The 22,195-nt window shown below is 36.3% G+C and overlaps 1 protein-coding gene across 8 annotated transcripts in view; it reads right to left on the minus strand.

The window, feature by feature from the left end:
* The window catches only part of LOC100752430 (liprin-alpha-2), a 438,469-nt gene that overhangs the window by 220,110 nt on the left and 196,164 nt on the right, over window positions 1-22,195 (minus strand). The window contains exon 1 of one of the 8 annotated variants that reach the window (XM_035450813.1): window positions 18,295-18,347. The exons of the other annotated variants lie outside the window; for them this stretch is intronic. Within the exon in view, the coding sequence (XP_035306704.1) occupies window positions 18,295-18,297 (3 nt within the window). The 5' untranslated portion in view covers window positions 18,298-18,347. Of the gene's footprint in view, window positions 1-18,294; window positions 18,348-22,195 lie in introns of those variants that run through there. 8 annotated transcript variants of the gene reach the window in all.

Genomic DNA, 22,195 nt, shown 5'->3' on the forward strand with positions numbered 1-22,195 from the left:
CAGCTGGATGCACTGAAATGTTGGTATAAGGTAAATCAAAGGATATGAGTGTGGAATATTTTGCTGCTCAAAACATTTAAATATTGACCAACATGACAATACATACCCTCTGAAGAAAACAACATGTACATAAATCCAGTTGCATGATACTCATGTTGATAAATATTGTTTCTAAGATTAAGCTGAAAGTCAAAATAATCAGAAATATAAAATATTTTGTCATTTCATGCACTTTATTCCTGATAAAGGTTTGGATTTTCCTACCCTTCAGTGTCTCTCTGATGCTCACTTTGGGTACTGAAGATTAGCTGTTGCCTCTGCCACCATTTTAGGTGCTCATATTCTAACTAATTAGTGCATGACATCAGAATGTCATGAAGTACCCCAAAAGCCATGTCCTCAGAACTGAACGTCTCCATCCCTCTTGTCTTAGAATGATGCTCTATACACATGTATGCTTTGGAAGGTGACTTTCTTCAAATCAGAGATTTAAGAGTCATTCTAAACTCCCTTTCTATCACAGAATCCTATACAGCACTTATGTTCGAGATTTTATGCTTCAGTTTTTTTCGTAGTCTCTGTAATCCATTACCAAAAATTGTAATCATTTTTTCCTAGGACTCCAGCTACAATAGTCAACATTATTAGATTGCTGAGATCTAGAATCAAATAGGAGACGAACTGCTGGGCATACTTGTAAAGTTTTAACACTGTTGGCCACTGGCCATGTCAGTGAGAGATTATTTGGATTAGGGTGAGTGAAGTGGAAAGACTGCTCATCTGTGAGCATCGGCATCCCATTGGCTGGGTTTCTGAACTGCACAAAAGGAAGAAAGTAAGGTACACAACAACTGTCTTTTCTTCCTGACTGTGGATGCCTCTTGATCAGCTATCTCAATCTTCGGTCAGGACTTAACAGCAATGCTAGACTATACCCTTATATTGTGAGCCAATACAATACTTTTCTTGATTATATTACTTTTGTCAAGAACAATGGTAGGAAGAAAAGGGGGGATAGCTCATACACCAGTATATCAGGAAAAAGGGAAAAATTAAGCTCCCAGCATGTCAAATATTTTATTCCTTGGAGATTTTATTTTTCCATGCAAGTTGTCAATATAGGGAGAATTATATTTTTAATTTTCTGATACTGATATAGATGGTGTGGTTAGGGGACTAGTATAAACTAGAAGAATCAATGTTGGATTGGGCGTAGACAACATGTTGGCTTTAGTACTACAGAGCTCATGACCATTATCCTTCTTTTATTTTTATTTTGGAGATGGGTAATACTCCACTATGTACCACATTTTCTTTTTTAACTTGAATTAGAAACAGGATTGTTTTACATGACAATCCCAGTTCCCATCCTTCTTTACACTGGGCCCAGTTATAGAATGATCAAGGCACACACCTGACTTAATTCTAAATGGAACATAATCTTTCCTAGAACAGTTGTCATTTAGTTTAAATAAAATGCAAATATGAAGCCCAGACTCTATTCAATCATTAACTCTATTATTTCTGTTCATGCCATTTACCATATATTATAAAACAATTTGAGGTTTAAAACATAATTATTTGGCTTTATTTGGAGCTGTGTTTTGTATTCCAAAAATACAATTAATCCTAAACCTCAGTATCTTTCAGTGTGAATTTATTTGAAAACAGGGTTTTGAAGATTATCAGGTTGATATCATTTGGTGTTTTCTAACATAATATGACTATATTTACAACTGAGGAATTGAAATAGACTGACACATTCAAAGCAAATGCAATGTGAAGTCAAGAGAAAACGCCATCCAGAATCAAGGAAGGGAAATTGGAATATATTTATTTCCATGGTCCTCAAAAAGAACCAATTATACAAACACTTTGATTTAAGACTTTTCATGCCAAAAACTGTGAGGAATATGTTCTCTTCTTAAAACCAGCCTACTCTCACCATTTGTTATGCCAGTTAGTTAATGCAATAGTTGAAGTTGTTACATGTATTTCGTTTGACATAAAAGATGATTAGTGAAACAAAAACATGAACAAAGGTGATCTATATGCCAGACACTGAATCCCATCAAAACCAAAGGAAACACACAATTTTTCTTCTATTCTTCAACACCAAGAAGGAAGACTTCATAATCTAAAAAGAGGCTAGTTGCTCAGTATTGTTTCTCATTTAACCCTTTCTCTATGTATATCATGAAATTCTACAGATGTTTCCTGGGGACCAATCTACACTGCTCCAAATTCTAGTAGAGAGACCAGAATCCACTCTACTTAGTGATCTGTCACAGCTTGTTAAGTGTCTTATAAAAATACTGTGAGTTCTGACAAAAAAAAAAAAAAAAAAAACTTAGAAGGAAAGATCCAAAGGAGGTTATCTCTGTTTTTCAGTCAGGATTTCACAAATCCCTGCCAATCATGCCTCTGGCACATAGAGTGGCACCATGGCAGCAGTGCGTCCTGAATTCTGAGACATTTGCCACAAGCTTCAGTGACATCTGTGCCATGTCCACTGCCTTTAACATCTACAGTGGTTACAAAAATGCTGAGACCGCTACTGATGCTCCCTGGGAAATTTTAGAAAATCCCAAGTTCATGATACATGCAGAAGAAACCCAGAAGGAATGCTGGAGAAGACATGGAATGAATCCTAAATCACACATAAACACAACTGAGTGCAAGCGCATTATTAAGGCAATAGTGGCTGCTTTCCCTCTCCTGTTACCCATAAGCGTGCCAGAGGGAGAATGGAACAAAGTAAATCTATTTCTCTGTTCTGCTATTAACAATAACCATACACCCAAACTCTTGCTCTCAATTCTAAATATCTCCTTCTCTATAACTCTATGCCGTCGCCCCTGTAAATATAACTGAACTTCACTAATACTGCAGATTTAGCAGAAATTACACCTATAGCCATCTGTCTCTCTTTTCTTCACAACCCTCTCTCTTCATATCCCTCCTTTCTTCACAAACTGAATTACCTAACTGTCTTTTATATTCTTTTGGTTTTTTGAGACAGGGTTTCTCTGTGTAGCTTTTGGAGCCTGTACTGGAACTCGCTCTGTAGACCAGGCTGGTCTTAACCTCATAGAAATCTAGCCTCCTGCCTCTCCTGCCTCCTGCCTCTCCTGCCTCTCCTGCCTCTCCTGCCTCTCCTGCCTCTCCTGCCTCTCCTGCCTCTCCTGCCTCTCCTGCCTCTCCTGCCTCTCCTGCCTCCTACATGTTGGGATTAAAGACGAGTGCCACAACCACCTGCCTGTTCTTTATATTCTAAGACCACTTTTATATTCACTGTGATATAAAGCTCTCCCCATGTCCAAGAATTCCTTCTTTCCAAGCACTCTCTAGACCACTTCTGCTTCTTTGTAATTTTTTCATAACTTCCTCTCATTTATCCATTTATTATCTATTTCAATAATTTTTATTGAACAAAACCTCTTCTGCTTATGGGTTTGGCACAGTTTCTGTTGTGTAGTAAGAGCTCAATAAATATTTACAGAGTAAATGAATGGGATAATTATATTAATGTACATATAATACATTATATTCTTGACATTTTACAGAATAGATGAGTTACTCAGAATTAAATTAAAGAAAACCCCTAAAACTGCTTGTTCTTCCCTTTAAAACATCAACTTTGTAAATCAATGATATGCAAGACATATGAAAGTATTATCAACTTTGTAAAACCAATGATATACATTTATTCTAATTTTCTCCAATATTTGTGTTACATACCATGCTTTGAAAATGTTGTCTTTGAACTTATCCTAACAAATATTCCACTTTAGTGGAAATTAATTCAGTTAAGGTAACAATCAATTTGGTGATTAAAATGATCTAAGATAAATAATTGGATGATATTTTATATTGGCCACTTAAGACATATTATTTTTTATATTTGTTCTCTTCAATCAGCTGTTAAGGAAGATAATTTAATGGCTTGAACATATAGGAGCTCCCAAGTTATTAATTATATCAGCTAAATCATCCATGGGAATCTATTAGTAAGAGATAGAGAATTAAAATTAGGTTAGTAAAACGTGTGTAAAGTGATTATCTTCTTATGGAAATGAGAGCATGCACTAGGAGAGGTTGTAGAAATGCCTTTAGGCAGGAATTGGTGATAGTTTACAGTAATATTCCCATTATTGTAATGAATCATCTATGGGTCAACAATATATTGAGTGGCATGGAATTGTATACTTATTATCTCCACTCATTATGCTGACAAAGAGTTAAGCCCTGCACAATGCTTATTACATAAAATGGCCTCTAGAGTTTAGCATAATGCAATTGACAATGGTTTAATTTGGCAATGTAACTTTGTGAGTTAGTATATTTATCACTCTAGTGAGTATAGAATAAATCACACAAAAGACAATTACTGTTTTTGTCTTCCTTAAATTATCATTGGCCATCCACAATGTGCTGATAACTTTGACAGATTAGTCAGAATAATATAAAAGAAGACAGAGAAGCTGACTGAGATACAAAGAACAGGAAGTGGTCATTCACTGAGAGGAGAAAAGAGATAGCCTGGAATATTTACCAAAAATTCTTCTGGTGGAAATGTGTGGTAACTTTTAGAGTTAGGTTGCTAAGATAAAAACAAGTGGCAATACAAACAGCAAAGGAAGAAAGGCAATAATAAAAATCATACTCATATCACATCGTGCCTGAAAAGTGAGATAAGTATGTGAATACGTATGTGTATGAGCTCATGCCATGGAACACTACTCTCTAATATAATGGCATTAGTGGAATGTTTGGGAAGTTTATTAGAATTCTTTAAGATTATGTTTGAGGTCCTGATACTATTCTGCTTTAGTAATCTAAAAGGTAAAGCAACGATTTCCATAATCATCGATACATTTCTATATTTAGGCTTTTTAAATACATTTTATTTAAATTAGAAATAATCTTACTTTACTAATCAATTTCAGTTCCTTCTCCTTCCCATCCTCCCATTTCCCCCAAAGACCTCTCCCCATACACTCCCCAGGGAGGGTGAGACCTTCCATGAGGGATCATTAAAATATGTCGAGTCATTTGAGGCAGGACCTAGACCATCCCTGTGTATCTAGGCTGAGAGAGTAACCCTATATGGGGAATGGGCTCCCGAAATCTATTTGTGCACTAGGGATACATCCTGGCTCCACTTCCAGAGTCCCCATAGACTGCCCAATGTTCCTAGCTGACACTCACGTTCAGGGGGCCTGGTTTGGTCCTATGTTGGTTCCCCAGCTGTCAGACTGGGGTCCATGAGTTCCCACTTGCTCAGGTCAGCTGTTTAAGAGGGTTTTCCCAGCATGGTCTTGACCCCTTTGTTCATGACTCCTTCCTCTCTACAACTTGATTCCAGGAGTTCCTTAGTGCTTGGTTGTGGATTTCTGCTTCTGCTTCCATCAGCTACTGGATGAAGGCTCTAGGATGGAATCTAAGGTAGTCATCATTTCATTACAGAGGAATGGTATTTAAGGTAGCCTCTCCACTATTGCTTAGATTCCTAGTTGGGGTCATCCTTGGGGATCTCCGTACAATTCCGGAGTGCCAGATTTCTCCTTAAACCTATAATGGTTACCTCTATTGATAGGTCTCTTTTCTTGCTCTCCTTTATTCATTTGCTGTCTCAATCTTTTAAGAATTAATCTTTTATTTCTTTTCATTATATCAGTCTTCTAATTGCTAGAATAGCATCCTTAAATTACAATTAACATCCTTTTCCTGAGTCAATAAGAGAATGTTATGAGCAAACAGTAGGGTAGTCCCATCTGTAAAAAGAGGACAGACAGAGGATAACCTTCATGAAAGACACAGCTCATATGAAAGTTACAAATTACTCAGAGAATAAGCCATGGAAATATGTCTGCTTGTGAAAGCCCTTGATGCACAAGTCTAAAAGCAACCTAAGTGTCATCTCCCAAACCACAAAAAAGCCAGATGAAGTGTCTGCCTCCATAAGCTGGATGAGTTGGGAGGTAGAGACAGGAGAATTGTTCTGAATATCAGTGATCCATTACTGTAGTGAGAGGTGTAGAAACAAGATTGACCTTAACTTTGAAACATATTCAAAGGAAGAAATTTACTATCCAAGGTTTCCCTTTGGCCTGTGCAAAAATACCATAGCATCTTTAGGTGTCTATTCACACACACATAGTCAAACAAACAAACAGATAAAAACACAGATAATGAGGTGGACAACAGAAATGAAAGTTTCAAGAAAATGAGAAATAAGAAACTTATTATAAGTTTAAATAAGAAAGAGAAGACTCTTTCTTACAGAATAGAATTAACTGTTGCCTCAGGCTGTATCAGAAGATGCATGTGAACCTACATGCTATAGTGTCAAATTTTCTTTTGAAGTGGCTGATTAACTTTTAAAATATAATATAATATCATTTCCCCCTTTCTTTCCTCTCTGCAAGTAAGCAGCCTTGCTTACTAATAGAAATAGCACTTCCATGTATGAGGGAAAATAAAACGAGTCTTGAGAGTGAGAACAAATATGAAATCTATTAAAATCTTCAGCATGCAGGAGTTTTAGTGTAAGCTTTATGAGTTTCTATGATCACAAAATACAATTAAAATTCATCAGTTTGTTTGTGTCAATGAGGAACCCCAAAAATAAGACAAACAACAGAAACAGATACTACAAAAGTGTCACTTCAATTGTTTACATAGCAAAATACAAATAATTATGACTATGATAGGAAGAAATACGCTAATAGCAAGTCTTTATTTTCTCAGACTCATGGGACTACACTACTCACCCACAAGCAGAATCAACAAGAACACCAAGAAATTATGTTTTATTTGTAAAGTGTAATTGAATGCTATGAAATTATGTGTAAACCCATGATCATAAAACATATTACATTATTACAATGAAAAGAGATACTTTCCCCAAAATTAACAAAAATACAAACCCAAATAAAATGTCTTCATCTGTAGCTCTATTAATATAACCATTTTCCTCTAACACTGGCAATATCTCTCTGCAATCAAGAAAAGCATAGACTATCACAGCCAATGTCCTAGATGAGATTCAACTGACAACCAAATGACAATTCTGTTTATAACAGACTCCACCAGACAAAGGACATGTTGCTTTATTTAATAGTTTTAACTCACAGAACACAAAACAGAAGTCATGATAAATTCTTTTTGCCAATCAATATATATATATATGAGACTATTTTGCTAGTATGTCATTTACCTTTTCAGCATCAGGTAAAGTGATATATTATTTTTTAGTTTAGTTCTCTTGCCTTTTAGATGGAAGTTATTATTTTTGTTTCATATCACATAGTTTGAAAATCATGCATAATACATGCATTCATTGATTTTAAGATTGGAGAGGGGAAAGAAAAAGAAAGACAAACTTTAAACAAGGGATCCCAAGCCCATAGGCTCCTGTGAAGGAATAGTTTTCCATAGAGAATACAAGTATGTATTCATTAATAAGCCAAAGAGACAAGGAGTTCTACATAGGATTATTTTAGATATTTAACATTACAATTGTTAGCGAGACTGTTCATCTTTACTGTTAACAAGTGGAAATCACTTAGAAGTTATGACTTTTTGGTACATGAGTAGCAATCTGCAGCCCCACAGTCAATGCCAACTGAACATTCATGTTTACTAGTTTCATCTTTACATGGCTAAAAACTAGCAGTGAAAGAATAACTACTGACTTGTGACAAGCACATGAAATTTAAATTTCAAGAGCCAGCCTTATAGCTTTGTTAGGATGTGGCAAAACCACTTGCTCTGTATGCCTTGTCTGTGATTTTTTTTTTGGAGCCACTTGAGCAGAGATGATTGGTTGTCATGATGAAATCATTACATGATTTGATACATGGAATTTGCTTTACATACAAATCTGCCACTGTCACAGAAATCAGGAATGCTTTGAAGAAGAGATATTCGGATCACAACTGAAAACGACTTTAGCCTTTATAATTTTCATCGGAACATAGTAAGGAAATTTGAAAGGAGCTGGGCTGAGCTGAAGAGAAAGCTCAATACTTAAAATAATTTACTGTCTATTCAGAGGACTGAAGTTCAATTCCCATAACCCTTATCAGGTAGCTGACGACGGTTGGGAGTCCCAGCTCTGGAGATCCAACAGACACACACACACACACACACACACACACACAACACACACACACACACAGAGAGAGAGAGAGAGAGAGAGAGAGAGAGAGAGAGAGAGAGAGAGAGAGAGAGACAGAGACACAGAGAAAGAGGAGACAGAGAGAAAGGCACCAGAAATGGCACACACACACAAACACACACACAAGACTCACATATGAAACACACACACACACACACACACACACACACACACACACACACACACACACACCAAATAAAATACTTTAAATACGACAGTGTCCTGTGAGGTCACACAGTATGTAGAATTAAAATCTTATAAGCTTAAAAATAATGGAATTGAATCCAGTGATATAAGAGGCAAGTGAATGATATCCGGTTTGTAAAAAGAACTCGCTGACTAGGAATGCTAGGAGAATAATTCAAAACAATATTTACAGCTTGTGAGTTTTGAAAAGTTTCTCAGCATGGCAATGGCAGAGAACAGAACACTCTGTCAGAATGTGAGTCAAAGCCTTTGTCTGATGGAACATACACAGAAATAGCACAGACTACTTTCTGTAAGGCCTAAGGCAGGAACAGGAAGTCATCCCAGAGTCAATGAAAATCAAGAACAGAAAGGAGGAAAGGTACCATATTCTATTATTATATTTGTTTCAGAAAGCAATACTCTATTTGGAATATCATGCATGTATGATATTTTATGAATCGTGTTTTTCTTAGAACTAGAAGCCAGCCTCATGATGCTCATTAAAGTCTCTACTAGAGTAACTGAATTAATTGTAATTTAAAGTATAAGTCCTACTGTGCTTATATACAATACTGAAATACTTAAGAAAACATGGTTTTTAGTATAATAGAATTATAGTTTAGGGAATGGTTAAGGGATTTAAAATTCAGTTACAATGTGTCTGGAATTCAGTTTGATCTACATACTCCAAATGACAGATATATGTATCCACACAAGAAAACCATACAGCAGAAAAGACAGAATTTTAGAAAGCACTAATACAGTAGAATTTTTATAATAGTATAAACTGTTTCATAAAAGTCATATAAAAGCAAAAGCAGAACCTAACGCTACTTTATTAGAAATAGATTCTTCTCTTGTACATCCAGATCACAATCCCTCTCCCTAACCTCCTGCCAGCTCTTCCTTCCTTCCCTTCCCCATTCCACCCTGCCTTCCTTTCATATCAAAAAAATTGATGGCTTCCAAGAGACAAGAACCAAACACTTTAAAGTGGGAGAAAAAAATTCATTTCAGATGACTTCAAGCTTTGAATACAGATGGAAAATTCCATAGTTATTATCAATGGGTGACTTTAAGTCAAATTTTGTAAGAACAAAGCCAAACAAGGAGTAACAACAAACAACCAACAAATGACAAGAATGTTTCAAATACTACTCTGTGAAGACTTAACACATTATGTGAGAGACAAGAAGGTGGGTAAGGTGTGTTTGCCCAGACACTTTGTAGGATGCATAATTCAACAAACTGTGGGGATTATTAACTATTTGGCTGTTTCAACAGGAAAGTGACTACGGTGAAAATGTCACAAAATAAGAATGGATAAACAGAGAGGCCATAAAGATAATAATACTGGTAAGAAATAATAAGAAATGATCCCAGGTATCAACTTGTGTAAAGTCATTTTGGAAAATAACTTATAATCAATTTGATATTAATTGGGAAATACACGGGTACAATTCATAGTGGAGGAAATATATTGGGCACAATCCTAGTGCTAAGTTCCTAAAAGTCAGCATTACCTTCCAAGTTGCTATTTCTCCACAGTTACAATCTTTGGTCACAAGAGTAGTTGAATTACAAATTGTCTTGTGCAGGCTGGGGATGTAGCTCACCTATTAGAGTACATACCTAACACACATGAAGCCCTAGCCCTACCTACCACATAAGGTAACACAGTGGTAAATGTATATAAGATTAGCACTCAGGAAATAGAAGCTGGAAGATCAGAACTTCAAGGTCACCCTTTTCTATATAGCAAATTTGAGACTGGTCTGAGCTAAAGAGACTATAGGGTTTCAGAGAACATCCCCTCCCCCAAAAATCTGTCTTGTTTAACAAAGGTAGCCATGGCATTAGCTAGACAGACACTTATGTTTTGGAGTGGTCTGATCTTAATAGCCAAGCTAAAACAAACAAGTAAGTGATGTTTTATCTATTACAATGTACTCCTTCCCAGAGCATGAGCATTTCTGAAATATTATTTTCCTATTTTCAGAAATTTGTGTATTAAAATTATAGGCTGCTTCTTTGTAAGCTCTATCTTGACATGAATTTTATTTTTTAAAGTAACAGACATATCCCTTTTTCTTTATCTTCTTTATTTTATGCTTTCCTGCTCCTTGGTAGTGTCTAGGAGTATTTTGAAAGCTGCTATTTGAAGTTCCTTCTCCCCCAGTATATACCCAAAGTAATTTCTTAACAACACAATTAAATACCTCTTTACTTCAAACAAGAAGACACTACCTCCGGTTTTTAAACATAGCTTAAGAGTTTCCTATCAATAGCATATTTTTCATGTTTTGAATTTTGCAAAAAAAAAAAAATTAGTTGACTTTCCCAATTTGTGGGAAGGTGAATTCAGCCTTCCGAGTTTATTGACTTCAGTTTCCTATTTGTTGACTGCACATACCAGAAGGGATTTCCTAAATTACAAGCATAGCCTTCATGTAAAGGATATTCAAAGTATTTATAGTTATTCCAATATATAATTTTATTAGTAAAATGGTAATATTTTAATACAAAAACCTATTTTTATAAAGATACTTATATTCTCTAAAGGTCCTTCGTGAACCTAAAGTCTAGCAAATGTATGTCTTCTACTTTAAAAATTGTCTATGTGTTCTTTCTTCTCCTTAAGTATGCTTTAGTTCAGGTTGTAAAATTTTTGAGGTTAAGCAGGAAGTTAGATCAGTGGTAAAGAGCAATGACTGCTTTTACAGAGAACCCGGATTTGTTTCCTAGTATTCACATGGTAGCTTACCACCATCTGTGACTCCAGTCACAGGGTTTATGCCCTCTTCTGGATTCTTCAGGCATCAAGTACTCTCATTGTGCACAGATGTGTATGTTGGCAAGCATTCATACACACAAAATGAAAATAAAAATCTGTTTTTAAAAAAAGGTGATGATTTGGGAGGTATAACTGAAATTATTACAGTACTGAAAGTACAAAACCTGCTTGGGATTACAAAAAGTTGGTGGTACAAGGGTAAACAATAAATTATAATATAAGTATGCCATAACAATCTCTTTAATTGTAATGATGTATAAATTCACATTCCCAAGCCTCGGGTCATTCTCATGTCCTATGAACTATACAATAACATGACTTTTACCTTGAAATAGTCATTTCTTTGCTGGAATTCTGCCAAGTAGAAAGAACACAACTACAGAAGGCAGTATTTTAAAAGATTATGAGGCCATTTGCATTTTTGGAAAATTTTCCTCACTTTCCCTTTTGATTACCTTAGTGAAGGCCAGAGTGGACCTTGGATGATATAAATGGTGGATAACTTTTAGCCACACACTTAACTTGAAAATTCATACCAAGGTTGACTTTCAAGAGTGACAGGAAAAATCTTGGGTGATAAAGAATAAAAAGAAAGTATAGTGGCATTCATGGATGAAAATGCCATTAAAAAGACATACTTATGCATAACAATTTTTAAATATTAATATGGAGGGAAAAAAGACTAGAGACAATCAACATATAAGAAGACAGTCCATGATGCCAATTGAAGAACAGATATAGCAGTTAACACATAAATATCATTTTGGGAGCAGAGGAGGGAAGGAAGAGGGTGATAGCAGGGAGTCTAGAAGATGACATGTCAATGTCTTTCTTCCTGTAAATGCTAAAATCCAGAAGACAAGAGAAGTGATGCCTTTTGAAGGATTCTAGTTGACCAGGGAAAAGAAAATTGTTGGCAATTTCTTGTCTCTGTAGCAAAGCCCTGATTGTCTCAATAACCTCAGAGAAGTGCCATATCATAAGGATTTGTCACCACCATGATTCAGGAGGCTAGCAGTTGAGGCTACACTAGTGAGTGGAACTGAGAGAACATGTCGGGCTGACTCCTAACTAAGGTATGAATGCTGAACTCCTGAATGTAGAGAGCAGGGGAAGCCCTGAGTCAGTGAAGTCTTGGGTGAATATATTTTGTCATGGACATGCCAATGCTAAGGACTCCAAGATCCATGGGAAAATTTGGAATGTCATTAACCATATGGCCAGGCTAAAGATGGCTGGCAAAGTTTTTTCTTGGGAATCTTGAATATGAATGTTTATGAATGATTGATCAATATGTGCAAAGTGTAGCAACTGAAGCTTCTTTCTCCAAGATGGTTAGAGCCTGCTGAGACTGTTCACCAGCAGAGACCTCCTACAAAGACTAGCCAGCCCCCTCTCCTGCACTGTACCCAATAAACACACTAAGTTCTGGGTTGCAGAATTAGTGGTAGCAATCAGAGAACCCCATTCGATCCCAGCCTCACTCTTCCTATGTGTGTGTGTGTCTGTCATGTCTTTCTTTCCTTTGACCACCCCTAGCAAGGGCTCTGTAACCCAAGCCACACCAGGATGCTTTATCTTAAGTAATAGAGACCCGAAGTGGATCAGGACAACTAGATTCAGAATTAAAAGGCTCAGGGTTTACTGGCTGTGCCAAGGTCCACATTCATAGACCCTGAATGTCAGGACATTATTCATAAGGCCAGATGTTGACCAGCCATCACCCTTAGCATACCAAGTCATGATTGATGTCCAGTGTCATGAAAGTTAAAATCTTGGTATGGCAAATGTCTTGAGTTCAGGTAAGTCCCCTGTCATGGACATTATTCTTAATACCATTAAGATATTTAGTTTTTTCTTCCTTTCAGAACCATATTAGCAAGAATGGGAAGGACATATTTCAAGAGTAAACAAAATAGACAGATTTCCCTCTTTACATGATATCTGTTGAGAGTACTTTAAGTTGGGAGATTTAGATCTTCTTTATAACAGTTAGATATTCTTCATGTGAGCAAATGAAAGTTCAGGACCGCCAGATCCTTTGTAGGAAATGGGGAAATTTATGAAAACTTCTAAAAATAATATTTAGGAATTGTGTGAAAATTTCCATTCATTATAATTTGAAAAATCTCCATTTTTAATCTTTTGTCATTACATGTCTCTGTAAATCTATTCTATATCAAGGAAATCAGGAGAAAATATAAGGCATCATCTAAGAAAAAAGCATTGGCAAACTATGTCACTGTGTCCTTAGCCACTTCCTTAAGTCAGGCAGATCTGAAGACTAGCAAAGCCAGATCTTTCGTTGATCAAACTTGTTTTCATAAAGTAGCAAATTGAAGGCCTTGGTGAAACATATGAACACTTTAAATTCAGTCAGTACCTCATTATGCAAAGAATATATTATATGACTCAATTACAAAAGCACATAAATCTGACCAACAATCACAACACAGCTGACAGCTATTACTTATTTCTACATCAGATTAAAAGAAAATTAACAAGAAACAAGACAGTCATGGTGTCTGCTCTACACTGTAAACAAGATAATCCTAACTCAGCATCACTTGCAAGCTTTACCATGCTTCCTGATATTCAATATCACGTGGTCCCATACTTTTATAACCTTTGACTGTTATTGTGTCTACAATAATAATATTGATCACATTTCTTCAATAATTCAAGTGTCATACCCCAAACTACTGACAACCTTTATTTTAAATGTGGGATAAAGACAACACACAGTATCCTACATGAAAACCAAAGCAAATAAAATACTTTAATTATACTTTCTGGAGTGTCTTTAGAGATTCTCTGTATGTGTGTTTATGCATACTTAGTTTGGGAAATAAACATCTTTACTTTTATTTCAAAAAGAAATATGCATTATTTTTCATTATTTGTAAGTATGTGGTTCCATGTGGGTATGTGCACATGAGTGCAGGTTCCTTTGGAGGGCAGAGGAATTGAATCCTTTGGAATTGGAGTTATAGGTTTTGTGCTGAAAACCAAAGTTGAGTCTTCCAGAAAAGCAATGAGTACATGTCATTTGTCAAACCTCTTCTGAGTAGTTATGAACAGAAGGCCTGGTGAATGTTATGTTAAGAGTAAACTCAGCTAGGTAAGAGGCTATCTTACAATAGACCATAACTGCTGAGAAAGCAACATATTGGTAAATGCTAGTCTTCCTTTCAGTTCCTGGCTATCTTGCATTTTTATAATAGTAGATTCCATTTTATTAGTTACACACTGTTTGTAGAACACATCATAACCTTAATGTCTTCCCAGGAAGAAACAAATGAGAAAGGGTATTTTTTTAAATGAAAAACAAGTATCATTAAATAAAGAGCTTAAAACTGTAATTGTTTGATGGGAGAAAAGAACAAATTAAGCTGAAATATTTGTGCAGAAACCAGGAGACAGGATAATTATTTTGATGTGATATATGGCTTAAGAAAAATTCTTTGCTGAGAAATGGCAAAACATGAAATTTAAACAGTTGATGGACATTTCCCATGATTTCATACCACCCCCTGGCAACTCATTTGCCACAAGAAACAAGAAATTGAAGAAGTGAGGGAAGACAACAGAGAACAAAACACTGAGGAAATAAGTAAGATGAGTTGCATCTGCATACCAATCAGTTCTCTTTCCCTTGTGAAGCTCTGTCCTGTAATGTTCTTAGATTCCCACTTGTCCTGTCCTCTACGAAAAGTAGTTACCATCTGGAGGCACCTTCCTGGACCATTTTCTGTATTTTCTACAAATATGCACAGGACCAAGCTCTCAAGAGTTTCTTTCAGCTACACTGTAATCTTTATTTTAATTTACCCTTCCCCATCAAGATTTGGTAATATGTCATAAGAGTGTTAGGGAAACATAAGTAGACAGGGAGAGGAAGAGTAGATTCCTTATAATGGCAGCTTCATGTTCCCATTAGGCATTGTAAGGAGAGAGGTCTGGAAAGGACAGAGCTATATATCTAAACTGAACCAATACAGGCTCTATAATGCAACCAACACAGATTCCATTGGGCAGATTCCTAGCTCTAGGGAGTTACACCCATCCTGAAAGCAATTATTTGCTTGCTTCAATAATAGAGAAGATGTAAAAAAAAAAAATCCCTATAGTATAAACTATTGTTCCTTTTATTATACAAGGTGGAAGCCAATCTAAGTTTTAAAAAGTATCCCTATTCCATTTTAAGAATTTTGTCTTTCATTTTGAGTGTGATGGGAAATCTTTGAAGACAAAAATAACACTAAACTGACATCTGTTCATCACTATTTCTGCTATGTCAACAACAAACCTGAGACAAACAGGACAGAAGAGGAGTTTTGGATGCATAGGTAGAAGACTATGGTATAACAATTTTCTGAAAGATGATAGGTAACACCTAAGACTAGGGAGGTAATAGCATAGATGGTGAGAGATAGCCAAACATCCTCATGGGTTGGACTCTGTGAAGGGAGGATTTCAGTATTTTCACACTAAGCAATACGGTTTGAATTATCACCTGTTGGAGTTGAAGGTGAGGCTGACGGGAAAAGCTTACAGGTTTGAGAGTTCTGTTAGGAAATGTAAGATTAAAAAAACAAGTTAATGTTAGGTGGGCATCTGTATATGTGTCTGCAATAGTAGAGAGATCTTGGGATATAAATATTCTTGAATATCATCAGATTTGGTTTTATCCAGAAATAACATCAATTGACCAAAGTTTGGCTTTGTAATATTTTAGCATTAGGGGAAGTCTGGAGAAGAGAAGCAATCAAAGGAAATAGAAAAGTAGTCATGAAATAAGTGGAAAATGATGCTGTAATTCCACAATTAGTTTCAATATCAACATAAGGGAAATTATGAGAAATGCAGTTTATATGCAGCTCTTGAACCAGTATCCATGGGATGGGGGATGGTCATTTGTATTTCAAGTAATTGTTATATACTCTAACAATTAAGAGCAGCTGCCACAGAGGGATATTTGGGTTTGGTATAAATATAGAATGTTCTTTAATTCTTTCAATTGTCAATAAATTGACACTGATACTATAAAACAATCACTCTTTTGGATATATATTTAGAAGTAACTGAGGAATGTACACTGTTTCACTCTAAGGTGCTACTACACTTTCTTTGATATGTGCTTTTATAAATAATTATACCACTTGTCTATGTTCTATGGATTTTAGACTCAGATACTCAGGCTAAGTTTTATTCCCAGAAGTTAAGGTCATTAGCTTCAGTTCCTTTCCATTAACTCTTCTGATTGTATTGACCCAAATTTAGCATTCCAAAAAGAGTTGGTTTAGTAAGATGAATGTGTGCAATCTGGGGTCTGGGGAGGGAAAAGCAGGGGATATAGAGAGGAGAAGAAATAGAGGAGAAGGGATAAATGGAAAGCATAGAGACAGAGTTGAGACAAAGGAATAGACAAGGAGGAAAGAGGAAGAGAAGAGAGAGAAGGGAAAGGAAGAGGATGAGGGAAGACAAATGAATCTATAGGTGTTATATATGTTCACTATCTATTGCAGGTAGATTCTATTCCTCTCGCTAATACCAAGGTCACTTATGAAAGTAAATGAGTCAACAAATGAATATAGGCATATAATACAGGATCAGAAGCATAAGCCAGACAAGTGCCCCCCCCCAAAAATACACTTTGAGGTTGCTTGATTTTTAAAGAGGTTAAAGATTTTTCACAGAATTCTTGATTAATACTGGAAAGAATTAGACTGACAAGATGATTCAGCGGTCAACTCATTTGCTCTATTTAAGAATGAGGACCAGACTTCAGATCCCCAGTGGTGTGGGAAAATCTTTCTGTATGCCATGAGTATGCGTTGCTCTTGTTGGATAAGGCCAGGTGGGAAAGCCAAACTGAAACTACAGACAGTGCAGAGGGAGAGAGAAATAAGCCACCGGCTGGGGAAGCAAGATTCTTGAGAGGATGCCATGTGGCAAAATGTAGATTAGTAGAAATGGGTTAATTTAAGTTGTAAGAGCTAGCTAGTAATAAGCGTGAACTATAAGTCAAACATTCTGTAATTAATATAAGCTTAAATTATGTGGTCATTTGGGACTGGGCAGCAGGGACAAAGGAACAGCTACACTCCTGTTTATGACCTAATATTCACATAAATGCCAGGCAGTCAGGTATCTTGGTCAACCTGTAAGAACATAGTAAGAAGGTGGAAACAGGGTATCCTGTGCTATCTGGCTAGCAAGACTGGGTGATATACTGTACATCAGGTTCAACATTTGACCCTTCCCCCATAAACAATGTGGGGAACTCTGGAGAAAGACCCTCTACTTCAATCTGAGGTACCCACATGGCTGCATATGTGTGTGCACATGTGTGCCAATGCTCTTGAACACATACACACACCCCACGCTCAAAATAGTTATACACATACAAAAATAATCATTTAAAGAATTGTGCTTATATTACCCTAAAACAAATTTATAAGTGTGATTTAACTTGTTAGCCCAACAAACAATGACAATCTATGCTGTGATGTCTGCATTCCCCTGAGGTCTATATTTGATGGAGTTCTCAAATGTGAGTATGCTCTGTCAAGCCAGTAAAGGAGAAAGGAGTATATTATAATAAAATAGAAGAAAGCCATATGTACTAGGAAAGGAAGAGATTTTAGGACAGGAAGAATGTATTATTTACTTTGAATAAGTGTAATTATTAAACAAGAATTTGAAAAAATAGTCTAAATACAAGCTTCATAGATCCCAATGAGTCATTAAATGACCAACATACCACGTATTCAAAGCAAAAATTCACATAAGTTATTTCCATATTCATATCATTATATTAGAATTATAAAGCATATTTATTCATTTGAATGAAAACAATTTATAGAAAATACATAAATTGGCATACATGTGAGTAAAGTGTGTTTTAAAGAACTATATGGCAGTATTATATTATTTTTAAATCTTTCATGGGAACGTAGGTGTCACAAGCCTTTGCTTACCATTTCTATTCCCAAGAATACCCCTGTCTAGAAGTTGGGGTCTGTTATTCCCATGCAAATCCTTGCATGGTCACATAATCCTGGGCAACACACAGTGTTATTCTGGTTTGAAATATATATAAATAAGTGCCCCCTTCACTTACCATTGAGCCTCTGAAGTGTATCAGCACTGATATGTGTTGCTAAGCAGTCTGCTGTTATAAGAATAGGATCATTTATTTATACTCTTACACAGAATGTTGGGCTATTTCCACTTTCATTTTCTCCTATTACAAGCAGAACATTGGCAGGAACTTTCTTTTTATTTTTTTTTTAAATGAGTCCTATTCAAATGAATTCAGCTGGAGGAAATTGTCCATGGCACATTCAAATTTGACAGTTTTGTCCATGAGCTCCTCCTCAACACCTGCCCATACCCATGCAAGATAATTTCATGTAAAATTAATATTTCCATGAGAAGTTCCCATGAGAGTACCTGTCTTTTGTATTGGGAAATCTAATGTCAGTGAAAAGTCAAAGATGCCAATAAAAAATATGCAATAAAATGAATCAGTTTGGGTGGCTTCCCGTGTGATTTTGAAATGCCTACAAAAATTGGAGAAAGGTTTAGTTAAATTTTGTAGAAAACTGAAAAATTGCTGTCAGGGCCCATATATTTTAGAAATCTATTCCATCAGGCCACAAGTTCTGGAGAGCCCAGAATTTCTATTATCTTTTAGATGTTGGCTAATAGCTGCTGTTTGGTCTAGCCTCAGTGGGGAATGGCTCCTATTTTAAATAACAATAGCCTTGGGCCAGGGCAAGTCTATACCCACCCTGAAGGCTAGTGAGCTGTGTTGGTGTGGGGTGCCTGAGGGTTTGAGTACAAGCAGCAAAGGAGTGTCTCTAGGAATAAGAGAAATATTTGCTATCAGCCCTTTATACATGATAATAGATGTCTCCTGCCATTGCCCCCACCTTTCCTTTGGATGGTTCCTTAAGATGATGGAACAATAAACCATGGCCTTCAGTATTGACTGATTGCCCTCCTGATATGACCAGGTGTCTCTGTCTGTCTTTAACACCTTTGGATAGTTAGCTTTCTCATATCCACACGCTCCTCCACGCAAGGTTGGACCTGGGGTTGTTCGGCTTGTTCTGATCACAGCCCCCAAAGACATCTGTCCTCAATAAATGGCCCCTGCAATGTGGGGCTAAGACAGGTTGGACCCAACAAATTGCAACCAAAAATTTTGCTACCAGACAGATGGTTCCCCCTTTTACATTAATCTATGTATCTTTAAAGCGACTAATAAGAAACACTGTAATAGTAACTTCAATGTTTAGCATGGTGTGGTAGAAATAGAACTTTCCCCAATTTGGTTGAACTACTCAAGGAATGTCAACGGTGTTTCAGAGTCAAGTACAATTCTGAAGTCACTATGCTAATATAGTGAACTTGAACATTGAAGAAACTAATGGATGCTACTAGCAGCCCAGTTTTTCTGTGAGTGGTTATGAGTTGACAAGATGATAGCAAAGGCTGGAATAGTCAATATGCTACAGCATTGAGGTGAAATGTGTCAGTGTGCATTTGCATTTCCTTTAATACAGAATGATGCTAAGGTGGGGTGACAGACGACCCCCTAAAGCCTGTGTCTGTTTTAATCCCTGAAGCATTAAGTTGCTACAATTCAGGTATTTCTTAACATTAAGTTAATAATCTTTACTGGGGTCTTTTCTAATATACTTTGATAAGCCTTCCAGCAATCACTGCTTTCCTTTTTTGCTGTTTGTTTGTTTTCTTTTTAAACACAGACTACAACGGTTTTGGGGCATAGAGGAATAGAGAATATAAAAGCAGAAACAGATAGATATTATAGACAAAAGGGGAAGGAATATTTGGAGCTACTAGTGTTTTGAAGAGATGCATGTTACATTCTAATGTAGACCTTCAAATGGTAAGTGGCTCTATTATTAACACCTGAATACAGAATTTCTGGTCTTATACAACCAGATTGTGAATATATATTTGAATGCTTCAATCTAGAAAGTCTGTAGTCACATCTTAAAATACATAAAACAAATGATAGATGTGTGGGTAGATAGATGATAGATTATATACAGAAGATAGGAAAATAGATAAATACAGGAGTTAAAAAACGCAATGATATTCACTTGCTCTGACAGTGCAAGGTGAAAAATTAGGACCCCAGAAGGCAAAGAGAATTAAATCACAGTGGCCTTTGATCCCCCTGCAGATGACTCAAGCTTTAGAATGAATTTTTCCACCCTAAATGTAGAGTTTTCCTGAGAACTTTTACTTTTAGAGAATTTGTTCTTTCTCAGTTCCTTTGAGATTATGCCTTTGAAAAAGGCTCTGAAGAGCCTCATAACTCAGTAATGCCTTTCTTAAGGATCTGAGTGGCATACTTTTAAAACAGTCTTCAGTAAAGCAGGGCACTTTTCCATCTCAGGGGAAGGGTAAGCCTTGTAACTCATGCAGCACTTCACTCCAAGTTATAAACAGAACATTTCCAATGAACATGAGCAAACTCCTTTTCACAAAGACAAGAAGCATCTATGGTGGCCTAATATCCCCTTATCTCCCCTTCTTCTAAAACCTCCCAACTCTTTGTTTTAGGGAAGGTGAGCTCTGCTTGAGTTCTGATTACTCATCCCCACTGCAATTGCCTTCATTGTTTTAGCTTTGCCAGGTGCAATTTGTGTTTGGACACCTAGAGTCCTCTAAGGCTGTTCTCCAACAAAACGGATCAAGACTCTACTGAGAAATAGTTTATTATAGGAAAGGGGTGGGAAATTATGTTTGTGTGGGATAAGTATCTTGTAGTGTCAGGAAAAAGATGCTGAAAAAAGAAGGAATGATAAACAGATATGCATAAACAACAATCATACACACACACACACACACACACAACACACACACACACACACACACACACACACACACACACACACACACACACACACACACACACATCCAAACAACATAATAGTCAACAATAAAGCAATTATTAACCAAAATAGGAACACTTTGAGCAACAAGGGGAATAAAATATCATTTGATTATGACTCATGATATAAAATAAATACCCATAAGTTTATATTGATCAAAATCAACAATTGTGTAAATAAATACAGAGAATTTTTGTAGAATTCATGATGATTTGTAGAGACAGTCGAGCAAGGAGTTAAAGCCAAACTCCCTACTCCTTAAGCATAAGTGATTCATGATGCACATACTGCCAGTCTTGTCAACAATAAGTGCAGAAGATGGGGACAGACACTTATGGGGAAACCCAACAAGCACCCCATTAGACAGGCAGTCAAAGTGAGCACCAACAGTTAAATGCAATGTGCCCTTTATCTGCAATGAATGATTAGTGCATTCCAGGTTTGTTCACATCATCAACTGAATCATAACCCTATTTCCAACCATGAGAAAAATAACAGCTACCAAATGAGAAATAGGCTTATGAATACCCAACTAGTAGTGCACTTTAAAACCATTTAGGTCAAAATAAAAGGAGTCAGGAAAAATGCCAAGATAAGAGGAAACAACAGATAAGGTGAATGTGTGCAGTGTCCTGAAACACAGAAAATGTAATACCAGAAAAAACTGAATTAGGAATAAAATTTATTCTTAATAATAATATTGTCAATTCTGGCTCATTGGTTGAGACAAATATTGTGAACTACACAAATATTGTGATGCTAATAATGAGACAACTGGGTAAGAACAGACATGAAAACGTTATATTTTATCTTTTCTTTTTTTTTGTTTCCTGAGTTAAAATACATTCTAAAGTAAAGAAGCATTTGTTTTAAGGAAGTTCATCACAGAATTGATTTTACAGGGCCTCTAAAATAAGATGTAAGTTTCCTTCAAGAATAGCTAATATTTTCATCAGCATAAATGATGAAATATAGACAATTACATAGGTGCCTATAAGAATAACAAATCAAGCCATTGGTGGCACATACCAGCACTCAGGAGGCAGAAGCAGGCAGATCTATGTGAGTTTGAGGCCAGCCTGGTCTCCA

Source organism: Cricetulus griseus, assembly GCF_003668045.3.
Source record: "Cricetulus griseus strain 17A/GY chromosome 1 unlocalized genomic scaffold, alternate assembly CriGri-PICRH-1.0 chr1_0, whole genome shotgun sequence".
Lineage (NCBI taxonomy): Eukaryota > Metazoa > Chordata > Mammalia > Rodentia > Cricetidae > Cricetulus > Cricetulus griseus.